Source organism: Eutrigla gurnardus (assembly GCF_963514095.1).
Source record: "Eutrigla gurnardus genome assembly, chromosome: 16".
Classification (NCBI taxonomy): Eukaryota; Metazoa; Chordata; class Actinopteri; order Perciformes; family Triglidae; genus Eutrigla; species Eutrigla gurnardus.
The window spans coordinates 1676495-1691688 of NC_139927.1; the positions used below are offsets into that span (position 1 = coordinate 1676495).

A 15194-nucleotide genomic window follows, 5' to 3' on the forward strand; every position below is an offset into this window, starting at 1 on the left:
CCTGACTTACCGACCTCACTGGACACACCCGACCTCACTGGACATACCCGACCTTACCTGACATACCCGACCTCACTGGACATACCTGACCTCACCTGACTTACCTGACCTCACTGGACATACCCGACCTCACTGGACATACCCGACCTCACTAGACATACCTGACCTCACCTGACTTACCTGACCTCACTGGACATACCCGACCTCACTGGACATACCCGACCTCATTGGACATACCCGACCTCACTGGACATACCTGACAAACCTGACCTCACCTGACTTCACTCGATATACCTGACAAACCTGACCTCACCTGACTTACCTGACCTCACTAGACATACCTGACCTCACCTGACTTACCTGACCTCACCTGACTTACCTGACATCACTGGACATACCCGACCTCACTGGACATACCCGACCTCACTGGACATACCTGACCTCACCTGACTTACCTGAGATACCTGACCTCACCGGACATACTTGACCTCACCTGATCTCACTGGACATACCTGACCTCACCTGACATACCTGACCTCACCTGACTTACCTGAGATACCTGACCTCACCGGACATACCTGACCTCACCGGACATACCTGACCTCACCTGATCTCACTGGACATACCTGACCTCACTCAAGGAAGCCAGACAACCGCCTGCACCTGCCTGAACTGTTTAACATCAACATTCACTTCCATGACGACATACTCAAAGTACTAGTACTAATAACGTACTGCAGGAGAGTGGTGTTGCGGGCCACATCAGCTCCTGGGTTCGGGACCGGCGGCCCTGTCCGTCCACGTAGATGCCAAGCTGGCTGAAGCAGAGCAGCAGCTCGGTAGATCCCACCTCCAGGGCATGCAGAGCGTCTAGAGGCTGCTGGGCCAGGAAGGCCAGCGAGGGGTCAGCCGGGCTGACCAGGCTGATGGGGGAAGACTCCCCTTGCAGGGCCAGTAGAGCGAAGCCTGAGGGATAACCGACGCACAGACGCTCCCTCACCATGCCCAACCACTGCACCACACCTGGAGCCTGCACCTCCCACAGCCTCTTATAGTGGGGCTTGGCTCGAGTGATCTCGTAGCACAGAACCTAGAGAATCAGAGCATGAAAACAAGAACAGAACCACAGTGAAGTGAACGGTTCTTTTGTTCAAATATCTCACCTGTCGTTTGACTGCAGCCAGTAGGCAGGCGGGGCCTCCAGGTCGTAGGACCCCTGTAGTCAGAGCCTGGCAGCCTTTGGTCTCCGTCAGCTTGATGTCAAAGGCTGACTCTCCACCCTCCAGCGCCCCCCAGTGGTGAAGGTGGACGTGGCGGTTCCGACCGCAGAGAAGAGCAATGATCTTCTCCTTTGGGATCAAATCGATCTGATAAACCTTCTTACTGTCTGCTGCTCTCACGATCACTGGAGAGAGAGAGACAGAGGTTTGTCAGCTATTGTTCACACCAAATGTATGGCGGGACTGCATAAAAAGTAAATTAAAAGATGTGAATTATCATTGCTGATCAAATAGAGTTGGTAGAGCAGGCTGCTACTGGTTCTGTCTCGTTGCTGATTAACTAATCTTAGCTTCAATCAAAACTTTGAAAGTTTGGCCACAGGATCATTTGTGTTTATTTGCATCGCCCAGGTTGGACGCGCCGGAGAGGAGGCGGGGTTTGACTGCTAGACACAGACAATGTTTCATCATTCATGGCTGAAATAACCACTATTGCTGCTTTGTAAATGCTGTGGAAGTCGATCACACTGTCAAACTATGTCAGTAACGCGAGAAGAACAGCTTCCTGTTTGGTGTGGACATGACAAAACAGTTTGTTTTCTCACCATCTCTGGTGACCTCGACCACAAACAGTCCGTCTTCGGTTCCCAGGGCGATCCTCTCTCGATCTTAAGAGAGGAAACGTGGATTCATCAGGATCAAAACCATCACACCTTCAGAGCCCAGCCCCCCCCCCAAAACCCTTCTCTGATCTATGAAGACCTTCTCAAAACCTTCTGGGTCATTCCATGCGAAAACAGCCAATATCGGGGTACCATGTACATGACACCACTCAGAATTTGCTGAAAAGCGTTGAAAATAGTCTTTATGTTACCAAACGAGGGAATCTGAAGTTTCAGGTCAATATCTCAAACGGTTTGACCGTGGCGTCCATTTGAATTTCAAGTGCCACACCCCTTTTTGACACAGTGATAGATGGCTGAAAATTGGTGTGTTAGTTCATTGTAGTTTGTACTACACAATTCTGAAGGCAAAATCATATTTGGGAACTTTGCTATTGCCAAAATGAATTTGAAAGATATGGTACCACCAGTGGTACCATATCAAAAACCCTATTTTCCTGGCTCGAAACTTGAGTTTTGTGGCTGATCTGACTGCGAGTGTTCTGCCTCTGGGTTCTGTATCCAAGTGTTCTGAATCTGATTGTTGTCCTGCATCGACATCTGTGAATATTGTATCCTGTGATATTCATTTCATCCGTATCTTATTTTTGAAAATTGGTTTAAAGCAATGATGCGATCGTGGTCCACTGATCGTTCTGGCCGAAGCGTAACGTCTCTCCAATTCGTAGTTTCCTCGTGTTTTTTTTTTTTCTTCTGCACTAACGAAGAACAATGTAATGTTCTTCTTAATGTTTTCTTTTGCCCATTGAAACATCTCCATTGGTGTCAGAATGTGGTTTGCATCAGTGGCCTGCAGACTTGCTCATGCTGCAAGTCGCTTCTCACAGGCGGGTCTCTTTCATTGGGGATAAGGGGTTAATTTGTGATTTTCAGGAAATGAATGGCCAGCGGTCTTAATATTTAATTGTTTGCCATCACTGAGCATAATATGAAGTTATTTCCACTATTTTCATGCTTTATCATTCTCCCTGAGCTACATTCCAGACTTCTGGAAAAAATGTCCAAAATGGTGCATTATGAAGAATAAAATTCATATTAAGGAGCTTCATAGTCAAAGGTTTTATTTCATGAAAAGAAAGAACAAATATGTATCTTTATCTGGTATAAATCCCATTAGGATCATCAAGTGCCCACATGGTCATTTGGGTGTCCAAATATGGGGTTCCAAAAGAGTCACCTCTGCCCAAAAGGGTTTTTGGACCCCCATAAAACCCCCACCAGTGGTACCATACCTTTTAAAATTAATTTTTGCAAGAGCAAAGTTCCCAAATATAACAAATAATCCTGTTTAGAATAAATATGATCATTAATCATGGTGCTAGGGGCACACAAAAAGTGAAAAATCACACATGCCGTCAAATGTTTTTAGGACTTTGGTGACCCACCTCTCACCCAAACAGTAAGGAATGTTGATTCTGCCTTCATTGTGTAATATAAACTACAATGAACTAACACACCAATTTCACCAGCCTTCTATCACTATTAGAAGATAAGTTACGGGCCTCCAAAAATGCCAACAAATGAAATTCCAATGTGTCAAAAAGGGGCGTGGCACTTGAAATTCAAGTGGACGGCCGGGGCAAACCATTTGAGATATTGACCTGAGGGGCAGCCGCCGGTGGCGCAGTGGTTAGGGCAGCCTCCCCATGTACAGAGGCTCAACGTCCTAAACGCTGGTTCAACTCCCAGCCCAGGATCAGTTTCCCGCAATGTCTTCTCCCTCTCTCTTCCTGTTTCCACACTGTCTGTATAAAATAATAAAAGGCTAAAATAATCTTTAGAGATATTGACCTGAAACTTCAGATTCCCTCATTTGGTAACATAAGGCATATTTTCACTGCTTTTCAGCAAAATCTGAGAGGTGTCCTGTACATGGGTGGCTGAGTTGGCATGGAATGACCCTTCTCCAAATTCCCCTTAAAGAAAGTTAAACCTTTCTCAAGATGACTGTAAGAGTCAGCATAAAGTCAAGAACCAGTGCTACAGAGGACTACATAGTCCTGGTCTCTGTCAGAAGTGAAAGGTCGACATCACTGACCGAGAACAGCGGCAGACAGCGTGGTCTTAATGATGGGCAGCGAGGCATCGTAGGCCTCGTGCAGGATGTGGACCTGTTGGTTTTTCAGAAGGTTCTTGGTCAGGATGCTCTGCAGACCCTCCAGGATCCGGACCCACTTCCTTTTCTCCACTTCACTCTCCGCCAGCACCAGCAGAGACACCGAGGACAGCTGAGAGATCAGCTGTGAGGATGTCACCTGATCACAGCAAAAACAACAAGGGTCACATGGAGGTCAGAGGTCAAAAAGTGAGAGGTCAAAGTGGACAGGTTCTCATACCCTGAAGATGCAGGGGATGTCCTTCCTTGTGGCGTGGATCACATCGGATGCCAAGACGGAGCTAACAGAAAACTCCTCCTCTCTGGAACAAACGAATATGTTAAAGTCAGTCAATGTATTTAAAATCACATGAAATAATCAGACGAGTTGAGGACAAAATCCTTGAGTCACCTGAGATCCAGGACCAGACTGGCCACCACTCCTGGCTGGGTGGACTTCCCCTCTGGGATGTCGTAGAGAAATAGTTTACAGTCAGAGACCAAGGCGAACGCTCGCTGCCAACCCTTCTTCACGCCACTGGGCTTCGGGATCTGACGGAGATGCCAACATGTGAGTCTACTGTCTCTGTCCACCATCACTCACCCTGACGTAGTCCTGTTAACGCCTGTCAAACCACTGTCTCTATCCTCCATCACTCACCATGACGTAGTCCTGTTAACGTCTGTCAAACTACTGTCTGTCCTCCATCACTCACCCTGACGTAGCCCTTGTAGGCCGTGCCGATGCCTCTCTGGACGTCGATCCCCTGCGGTCTCTTGGCCTGCTCTGCTGGGATTGGACAGACCAGGGGGGCGTGGTCTTTACAGGAAACGTGGCAGATGAACGAACACACTGAGGAGAGACGGAGACAAGTCTCTTTATAAGAGCAGTTATTCTTTAAGCCCTATTTAGCTGTGGGAATTAAACAGGTTACTGTTAGTAGCAGGAACACTGAGTGTGACGGTGACATCAGTGCGACATCAGTGTGACGTCAGCATACCTTCACAGGCGAATCCCTGTCTGATGAGTCCCACCATCAGGGAGGTGCAGTGTGTGCACTGAGTCGGACTGGAGAATGTCTTGATGCTCAGCTGGTGAGCTTTGGGCTGTGAACACAACACACATACATGATGGTTATCGGTTCTTTAGAGAGAAAACACTGAACAATTATTTTACAACAGGGTTAATATGGAAGAGTTAACAGCTCCACTCATCTCTCTGGACTAGAGCGTTTACACCGGGAAGGGTCTGTGGAAGTGTTATGTACCAAAACTGAATACCTGGACACAACAACACGGCAAATACCTACAACACCAGAAAAGTTATAATAATAAGTTATAATAGATGGCTGCTCTGCCATCAGTGTATGAACGTAGACAGTCATCCCAGGCTACGCCATCCACTTAATCAGCAACAACCGTGGCAACTTCTTCTGATAGCGGCAACAAAACCGTTTTATTTGCAGCTACTTAATCTATATTATTGTCATGGCTTGTTGTTATCCAAGTTTAGCATCATATACTTTTCAACGTGCTTAAGTTCACTCCATTATTGCTGTTCGGTAGCTAGCGTGCCTAGCTAAACTAGCTAATGTAACTTCATAGTGACGAGGCCGTGGCCCACTTCGCGGTGACGAGGCCGTGGCCCACTTCGCGGTGACGAGGCCGTGGCCCACTTCGCGGTGACGAGGCCGTGGCCCACTTCATATTGACGAGGCCGTGGCCCACTTCATATTGACGAGGCCGTGGCCCACTTCGCGGTGACGAGGCCGTGGCCCACTTCGCGGTGACGAGGCCGTGGCCCACTTCATATTGACGAGGCCGTGACCCACTTCATATTGACGAGGCCGTGGCCCACTTCATATTGACGAGGCCGTGGCCCACTTCGCGGTGACGAGGCCGTGGCCCACTTCATAGTGACGAGGCCGTGGCCCACTTCATATTGACGAGGCCGTGGCCCACTTCATATTGACGAGGCCGTGGCCCACTTCGCGGTGACGAGGCCGTGGCCCACTTCGCGGTGACGAGGCCGTGGTCCACTTCATATTGACGAGGCCGTGGTCCACTTCATATTGACGAGGCCGTGGCCCACTTCGCGGTGACGAGGCCGTGGCCCACTTCGCGGTGACGAGGCCGTGGCCCACTTCGCGGTGACGAGGCCGTGGCCCACTTCGCGGTGACGAGGCCGTGGCCCACTTCGCGGTGACGAGGCCGTGGCCCACTTCGCGGTGACGAGGCCGTGGTCCACTTCGCGGTGACGAGGCCGTGGTCCACTTCACGGTAACGAGGCCGTGGTCCACTTCACGGTGACGAGGCCGTGGTCCACTTCGCGGTGACGAGGCCGTGGTCCACTTCACGGTGACGAGGCCGTGGTCCACTTCATAGTGACTAGGCCTTGGCCCACTTCACAGTGACGAGGCTGTGGTCCACTTCATAGTGACGAGGCTGTGGCCCACTTCATAGTGACGAGGCCGTGGTCCACTTCATAGTGACGAGGCCGTGGCCCACTTCATAGTGACGAGGCTGTGGTCCACTTCACAGTGACGAGGCCGTGGCCCACTTCACAGTGACGAGGCTGTGGTCCACTTCATAGTGACGAGGCCGTGGCCCACTTCACAGTGACGAGGCCGTGGCCCACTTCATAGTGACGAGGCCGTGGCCCACTTCATAGTGACGAGGCCGTGGTCCACTTCATAGTGACGAGGTCGTGGTCCACTTCATAGTGACGAGGCCGTGGCCCACTTCGCGGTGACGAGGCCGTGGTCCACTTCGCGGTGACGAGGCCGTGGTCCACTTCACGGTAACGAGGCCGTGGTCCACTTCACGGTGACGAGGCCGTGGTCCACTTCGCGGTGACGAGGCCGTGGTCCACTTCACGGTGACGAGGCCGTGGTCCACTTCATAGTGACTAGGCCTTGGCCCACTTCACAGTGACGAGGCTGTGGTCCACTTCATAGTGACGAGGCTGTGGCCCACTTCATAGTGACGAGGCCGTGGTCCACTTCATAGTGACGAGGCCGTGGCCCACTTCATAGTGACGAGGCTGTGGTCCACTTCATAGTGACGAGGCCGTGGCCCACTTCACAGTGACGAGGCTGTGGTCCACTTCATAGTGACGAGGCCGTGGCCCACTTCACAGTGACGAGGCCGTGGCCCACTTCATAGTGACGAGGCCGTGGCCCACTTCATAGTGACGAGGCCGTGGTCCACTTCATAGTGACGAGGTCGTGGTCCACTTCATAGTGACGAGGCCGTGGCCCACTTCATAGTGACGAGGCCGTGGCCCACTTCATAGTGACGAGGCTGTGGTCCACTTCACAGTGACGAGGCTGTGGTCCACTTCATAGTGATATATTAAGAGCTATTTATAGAAACATAGCTTGTATAATAATTATATTATAATGTTTTCATTAAGTATTGAAAAATGTATCGTTGTCCATCGTTATTGAAATCTGAGATTGTCAAACGATACCCAGCCTTAGTTCTGAGGCTACTTTATTTATGAATCCCACCCCCCACAGGTAACATACCTTTGGCGTGGTCAATGCTGAGCTCTGGTAGGTGGGGGAGGTGCTTGCTGGGACTGATGCTGCTTTAATATCCTGTTGACAAAAACGGAACAAGCCTCAAGGTCAAGTCACAGTCAAGGAACTTCTATCATATTAATAATAATATTACATACTTAGAGAAGCAGCATTTGAGACTGACCTCGGATTCAGAAGTAGTGGAGGGCGAGGGGGGCATGGTCTCTGGTTTCAGTGGGGTGGAATCTATGTCAGTGGTCTACATGTCAAAGAGAGGAAACATTGAAGAGACATGAACATCATCACTTCTCTACTTTAAAATAGTCTATTATGTAAACATGAATTGATAGTTGATTATGTTAACAGTCTGAATGATATGAGGTTTTAGTTCATTGTCAACCAAATGAATACAGTCTTACACAAAACGCTGTTCTTAAATTAAAACACATTAGATTCTTTAAATATTCAAGTTGATTTTACAAATAATTATCATCAGTCCCTTTTCAAAATCCACACGAACCATTCTTCACAACGGCATGAATTAACACTTACTTAAAAAGAAGACACGTCACTTTTAAAGCAGCTTGATGACTTTTTGCTGACATGCAATCTGGAATATAAAAGTCTATTTCTTTTTAAATGCAGTCAGGTGCAGCGCACCCTCCACAGGAAACATGCAACCCCTTCAGCCCAACCAGCTGTTGTCTGTCAGGGTCGGAGGGCCTGGGCACTGGTGCCCTGCCCCCCCGTGGCACAGTCTGTGACCCCTCCCAGCGTGGATGGCCCCAACGACAGCGCTTCCTCAATCCTCAGTGCCTTGCCATGTCTCCCTATTGCTGGCATTGTGTGTGTGTGTGTGTAGCATGGAGGGTGGGAGGGAGGGATTTTCTTTATTGTTTTCATCTTTCTTGTGTAAAGCACTTTGTGCTTCACACCTGGTGTATGAAAAGTGCTCTATAAATAAAGTTTGATTGGATTTGAATGAAACTGTCCAGACTTTGATCACATGTGGAAACAGTTCTCAAGTTGCTCTTGTCTTGTTTTCAGAGAAAGAAAATCCTGAATCTACATTTAAAAAAACATGTCTATTCTCTGAGATTAGATTCACAAATTGACAGGGAAGAAGAACTTTGTTTTGTTAAAGAAGCTCATCAGTTTGACAGGCTGGATCGAACTCATTGCAGCCAACATGGCTTTTTAATCACTAGTAAAAGGAACAGCAGAGAGCTATCAGAATAAAAGGTCATGTGACCCCTCTGGGAGGTCCTGAACCTCAATTTGAGAACCACTTCATTAAGAGGTCAGAAGGACTAGAGGCCTGAGACGAGTCAGACAGACAGGTGGAACAGAGACAAGTCAGACAGAGGAGAGGAGACAGACAGGAGACTCACTCTGAAGGTGAGGTCAGGAGCCAGAGGAGACGTGTTGAAATATTCAAAGATGGAGTCCTGGAAGTCTGGAAGCTTCAGACCTGCAGAGAGACAAGTTAGAGGTGAACACATGAATATGTCTGGAGGTGAACACATGAATGAGCCTAGAGATTAACACATGAATGAGTCTAGAGGTGAAAGCAGGAATGAGTCTGGAGGTGAAAGCAGGAATGAGTCTGGAGGTGAAAGCATGAATGAGTCTGGAGGTGAACACATGAATGAGTCTAGAGGTGAAAGCAGGAATGAGTCTAGAGGTGAAAGCATGAATGAGTCTGGAGGTGAAAGCATGAATGAGTCTGGAGATTAACACATGAATGAGTCTAGAGGTGAAAGCATGAATGAGTCTAGAGGTGAAAGCAGGAATGAGTCTGGAGGTGAAAGCATGAATGAGTCTAGAGGTGAAAGCAGGAATGAGTCTGGAGGTGAAAGCATGAATGAGTCTGGAGGTGAAAGCATGAATGAGTCTGGAGGTGAAAGCATGAATGAGTCAGGAGGTGAAAGCAGGAATGAGTCTGGAGGTGAAAGCATGAATGAGTCTGGAGGTGAAAGCATGAATGAGTCTGGAGGTGAAAGCATGAATGAGTCTGGAGGTGAAAGCATGAATGAGTCTAGAGGTGAAAGCAGGAATGAGTCTGGAGGTGAAAGCATGAATGAGTCTGGAGGTGAAAGCATGAATGAGTCTGGAGGTGAAAGCATGAATGAGTCTAGAGGTGAAAGCAGGAATGAGTCTGGAGGTGAAAGCATGAATGAGTCTGGAGGTGAAAGCATGAATGAGTCTGGAGGTGAAAGCATGAATGAGTCAGGAGGTGAACGCATGAATGAGTCTGGAGTTGAACACATGAATGAGTCTGGTGAACACCAGGCTGCATCTTGGACATGGAACTCTGAAGGTCCATGTACTGAGCCCTGAAGGACTCCAGGTTGTCTTACCTTTGTCAGACCGGGAGCGACTGTCCTCCATCTCTTTCATCAGACTCTCCACCTGCTCCCCCATCTCGTGACTCCTCTCCTCTGACTCCTTCAGCTTACTACAGACAGACAGAAAGACAGGTGAGGAGACAGACAGGTAATGAGGGAGAGATTGGTTGTCTGTGTGACCACTGACCTCTCCAGGTTGATGTTGGCAGCTTTGACTTTACGCAGCTCCTCCTGAACCAACTGTTTGGCTCTGATCTCAGCATCTAGAGCCGACTGGAGCTCCAGGCGCGCAGACATGTCCAACTTCTGACTGCGACGCACCTTCCACAGGGGGTCCTATGAGGGGTGGGGTTGAGAGGACAGGTGGGTGGGGGTGAGAGGACAGGTGGGTGAGGGTGAGAGGACAGGTGGGACAGAAGGGAGGTAGACAGGGAGGAAGGGATGTTTGTTTTTAGAAATGGGAAGCACCCATTGATCAGAAGATAAACTGCAAACATTTTTGTGGATGCCCTCTGTGAGATCTCCGGTACTCCTACTGGGTCCAGAACTGGATCCAAACTGGTTCTGTGTGTATGTGTGTGGTGAGTGCATGAGTTACCAGAGGTCTTGTTCCTAGACTAGAGCTGCGGAGTGTTTCCAGCTCCTCAGTCATCTTGGTGGCGAGAGCCTGAAGGTAGCCTCGGGCATCCTTCTCATCGCTCACCCTGGACACACATTAATATGTTAATAACAGAGTTCTGCTGGTCCACCACATATGTTAACACCACAGAGCGCACCCTGCTGGTGGGACTTACCATTGGATGATCTCTGCTATCTGAGCCTCCCAGTGAGCCACGCTCTCCTTCTTAGACGACAGATCCTGTAGGTCGTCCTCCAGCTGACGATTCTGGGCCGTCAGTTTATCCACAAACGAACACAGCTGTGAGAAAAGAACTGTTACTGAACATGTGCAGTCACTATTACAGCAGCGCCTGGATTTATGACAGGATTGAAAATCATACTGGCGGGATTTCTAAATACCCTGGTATACTGTAAAATCGCCCAAGCATACTTCAGGACTACAGTACTAGTGGACAACAGTCCTTAAGGATTTCAGGACTGCAGGACTTTGTCACCTTGTCAGTTTCAGCTGTCAGTTTGCGGTTTTCTTCTGTCAGCAGGTGTTTTTCTCTTTCAGATTTCTCCTTCAGAGCTGAAACAGCTTCATCCATCTCTGCTTGTCTGCAGGAACAAAACAAGAAATGGTTCAGGACAAGTTCCCCTAGTTAACCTGGTTCAGGACTGACATGGACCTCTTACTGACTGTGTTCAGGATAGACCCGTTCCTGTTAATGACCTGGTTCAGAACTGATCTGTCCCTCAGGAACCACCGACCCACTCTTGCTGACCTGGTTCGGGACTTACTTGTCCCACAAATTGATCATGGTTCAGGACTGACCTGTCCCTCTTACTGACCTGGTTCAGGACTGACCTGTCCCACAAATTGACCACGGTTCAGGACTGACCTGTCCCACTAAATCAACATTTCAGGACTGACCTGTCCCACTAATTGAACATGGTTCGGGACTGACCTGTCCCTCTTGCTGATCTAGTTCAGGACTGACCTGTCCCTCTTACTGACCTGGTTCAGGGCTGACCTGTCCCACAAATCGCCCACGGTCCAGGACTGACCTGTCCCACTAAATGAACATGGTCCAGGACTGACCTGTCCCTATAATTTATCATGGCTTGGGCCTCTTGCCGACCTGGTTCAGGACCGACTTGGTTCAGGACTCACCTGCCGCTCAAGACTCACCTGTCCCTCTTGGCCTTGTCCAGCTTGTCTCTAAGCTGCAGCAGCTCCTTGTTTGTTGCTAGCTGTGTCCCCTCAGACTCATGCAGGTCTTTACGGAGGTTTTTGATCTCAGAGGAGTGGGTTGAGTCTCTCCTCAGTAGCTGCTCCTCATAGAAGAGGACCTTCTTATCCAGCTCTGCCTTTAGACGGGACAGCTCCTGCTGAAATTCAACCCCCCCTGCTGCTGCTCCGCGACCCTGCTGAGACTGAGACCAGAACCACAATCACACTTTGGTTTGTTTTGTGAGGACCAATTTCAGTTTTAGACAGTCAGTTGTGAGGCCTGGGATGGCCAGTCACCCTGGTTTACTAACAACTGCCCTAGTGTATTAACAGTCACCCTGGTATACTAATGATTGTCATGGTGTATAACAGTCACCCTGGTATACTAATGACTGTCATGGTGTATAACAGTCACCCTGGTATACTAATGACTGTCCTGGTGTACTAACAGTCACCCTGGTATACTAATGACTGTCATGGTGTATAACAGTCACCCTGGTATACTAATGACTGTCATGGTGTATAACAGTCACCCTGGTATACTAATGACTGTCCTGGTGTACTAACAGTCACCCTGGTATACTAATGACTGTCATGGTGTATAACAGTCACCCTGGTATACTAATGACTGTCATGGTGTATAACAGTCACCCTGGTATACTAATGACTGTCCTGGTGTACTAACAGTCACCCTGGTTTACTAACAACTGCCCTAGTGTATTAACAGTCACCCTGGTATACTAATGATTGTCATGGTGTATAACAGTCACCCTGGTATACTAATGACTGTCATGGTGTATAACAGTCACCCTGGTATACTAATGACTGTCCTGGTGTACTAACAGTCACCCTGGTATACTAATGACTGTCATGGTGTATAACAGTCACCCTGGTATACTAACGACTGTCATGGTGTATAACAGTCACCCTGGTATACTAATGACTGTCCTGGTGTACTAACAGTCACCCTGGTATACTAATGACTGTCCTGGTGTACTAACAGTCACCCTGGTATACTAATGACTGTCATGGTGTATAACAGTCACCCTGGTATACTAATGACTGTCATGGTGTATAACAGTCACCCTGGTATACTAATGACTGTCCTGGTGTACTAACAGTCACCCTGGTATACTAATGACTGTCATGGTGTATAACAGTCACCCTGGTATACTAATGACTGTCATGGTGTATAACAGTCACCCTGGTATACTAATGACTGTCATGGTGTATAACAGTCACCCTGGTATACTAACAACTGCCCTAGTGTATTAACAGTCACCCTGGTATACTAATGACTGTCCTGGTGTACTAACAGTCACCCTGGTATACTAATGACTGTCATGGTGTATAACAGTCACCCTGGTATACTAATGACTGTCCTGGTGTACTAACAGTCACCCTGGTATACTAATGACTGTCATGGTGTATAACAGTCACCCTGGTATACTAATGACTGTCATGGTGTATAACAGTCACCCTGGTATACTAACAACTGTCCTGGTGTACTAACAGTCACCCTGGTATACTAATGACTGTCATGGTGTATAACAGTCACCCTGGTATACTAATGACTGTCCTGGTGTACTAACAGTCACCCTGGTATACTAATGACTGTCCTGGTGTACTAACAGTCACCCTGGTATACTAACAACTGCCCTAGTGTATTAACAGTCACCCTGGTATACTAATGATTGTCATGGTGTATAACAGTCACCCTGGTATACTAATGACTGTCATGGTGTATAACAGTCACCCTGGTATACTAATGACTGTCCTGGTGTACTAACAGTCACCCTGGTATACTAATGACTGTCATGGTGTATAACAGTCACCCTGGTATACTAATGACTGTCATGGTGTATAACAGTCACCCTGGTATACTAATGACTGTCCTGGTGTACTAACAGTCACCCTGGTATACTAATGACTGTCATGGTGTATAACAGTCACCCTGGTATACTAATGACTGTCATGGTGTATAACAGTCACCCTGGTATACTAACAACTGCCCTAGTGTATTAACAGTCACCCTGGTATACTAATGACTGTCCTGGTGTACTAACAGTCACCCTGGTATACTAATGACTGTCATGGTGTATAACAGTCACCCTGGTATACTAATGACTGTCATGGTGTATAACAGTCACCCTGGTATACTAACAACTGTCCTGGTGTACTAACAGTCACCCTGGTATACTAATGACTGTCATGGTGTATAACAGTCACCCTGGTATACTAATGACTGTCCTGGTGTACTAACAGTCACCCTGGTATACTAATGACTGTCCTGGTGTACTAACAGTCACCCTGGTATACTAACAACTGCCCTAGTGTATTAACAGTCACCCTGGTTTACTAACAACTGTCCTGGTGTATAACAGTCACCCTGGTATACTAATGACTGTCATGGTGTATAACAGTCACCCTGGTATACTTATGACTGTCATGGTGTATAACAGTCACCCTGGTATACTACCTACCCTAGTGTATTAACAGTCACCCTGGTATACTAACAACTGTCCTGGTGTACTAACAGTCACCCTGGTATACTAATGACTGTCATGGTGTATAACAGTCACCCTGGTATACTAATGACTGTCATGGTGTATAACAGTCACCCTGGTATACTAATGACTGTCATGGTGTATAACAGTCACCCTGGTATACTTTTGACTGTCATGGTGTATAACAGTCACCCTGGTATACTAATGACTGTCATGGTGTATAACAGTCACCCTGGTATACTACCTACCCTAGTGTATTAACAGTCACCCCGGTATACTAACGACTGTCCTGCCTTGAAATATCCCTAACCAAATCGATATTGAATCGGAGATTAAATCGAATCCGGACCTTGTGAATCAGAATCGAATCGATGCGGGAAATCAGTGGCAATACCCAGCCCTAGTATATATGTCTATGTATTCACAAGTATAGAATAGTGTGTGTATGTGTGTGACCTCTGACCTTCAGGCTCTGTAGCTCCGCCTCCAGCTGTTTGGAGTAAACCTCACTGTGCTCCCTCAGCTTCCTCTCCTTCGACGCCTCGGCCTTCGCATCGTCCAGCTGAGCCTCCAGCTGGCAAACACATACAACGCTGTTATTCTGGAGGTCTCCGCCTGCTTCCTGTCCTATCAGTGCTCTTTGAATCTGCTCCTTTAGAGTTGTTAACAGACAAGAAGAGACTAAAGATATGTAACAATGATAATAAACCAGAGACTGTGGCTCTCGGGCATAGGCGTCGCCAGACCCCTTTTACTGGGGCACTCGCCCCAGTATTGGTCTGCCGTACCCCAGTAAAATCTCATGTTCGAGTTTTAACGAGCTACTAAATGTGGCAGTGGATTCATTTATATTGATAATAACGGTGAAAGAATGGCTTTTTCTTCTCATCCACGTCAAACCAACACAGTTGAACCCAAAATAAAAGCTGAGGCGCGCAACTTGCGGTCCGAGTCGGGCGCGCACATTACTGTCCGTGCAC

The 15194-nt window shown here is 48.0% G+C and overlaps 1 protein-coding gene across 2 annotated transcripts in view; it reads right to left on the minus strand.

Annotated features, from left to right (window-relative positions):
* The window catches only part of cdc42bpb (CDC42 binding protein kinase beta (DMPK-like)), a 35979-nt gene that overhangs the window by 3889 nt on the left and 16896 nt on the right, over positions 1-15194 (minus strand). For both annotated transcript variants that reach the window (XM_084030979.1, XM_084030980.1), the window contains exons 13-30: positions 14678-14788; positions 11666-11910; positions 10986-11091; positions 10665-10789; positions 10469-10574; positions 10058-10206; positions 9883-9980; positions 8914-8993; positions 7707-7781; positions 7529-7600; positions 5000-5105; positions 4715-4851; positions 4411-4550; positions 4240-4321; positions 3942-4158; positions 1826-1888; positions 1164-1405; positions 736-1090 (exon numbers count right to left, since the gene is read on the minus strand). In XM_084030979.1, coding sequence (XP_083887105.1) covers positions 736-1090; positions 1164-1405; positions 1826-1888; positions 3942-4158; positions 4240-4321; positions 4411-4550; positions 4715-4851; positions 5000-5105; positions 7529-7600; positions 7707-7781; positions 8914-8993; positions 9883-9980; positions 10058-10206; positions 10469-10574; positions 10665-10789; positions 10986-11091; positions 11666-11910; positions 14678-14788 — 2509 coding nt within the window. The remainder of the gene's footprint in view (positions 1-735; positions 1091-1163; positions 1406-1825; positions 1889-3941; positions 4159-4239; positions 4322-4410; positions 4551-4714; positions 4852-4999; positions 5106-7528; positions 7601-7706; positions 7782-8913; positions 8994-9882; positions 9981-10057; positions 10207-10468; positions 10575-10664; positions 10790-10985; positions 11092-11665; positions 11911-14677; positions 14789-15194) is intronic.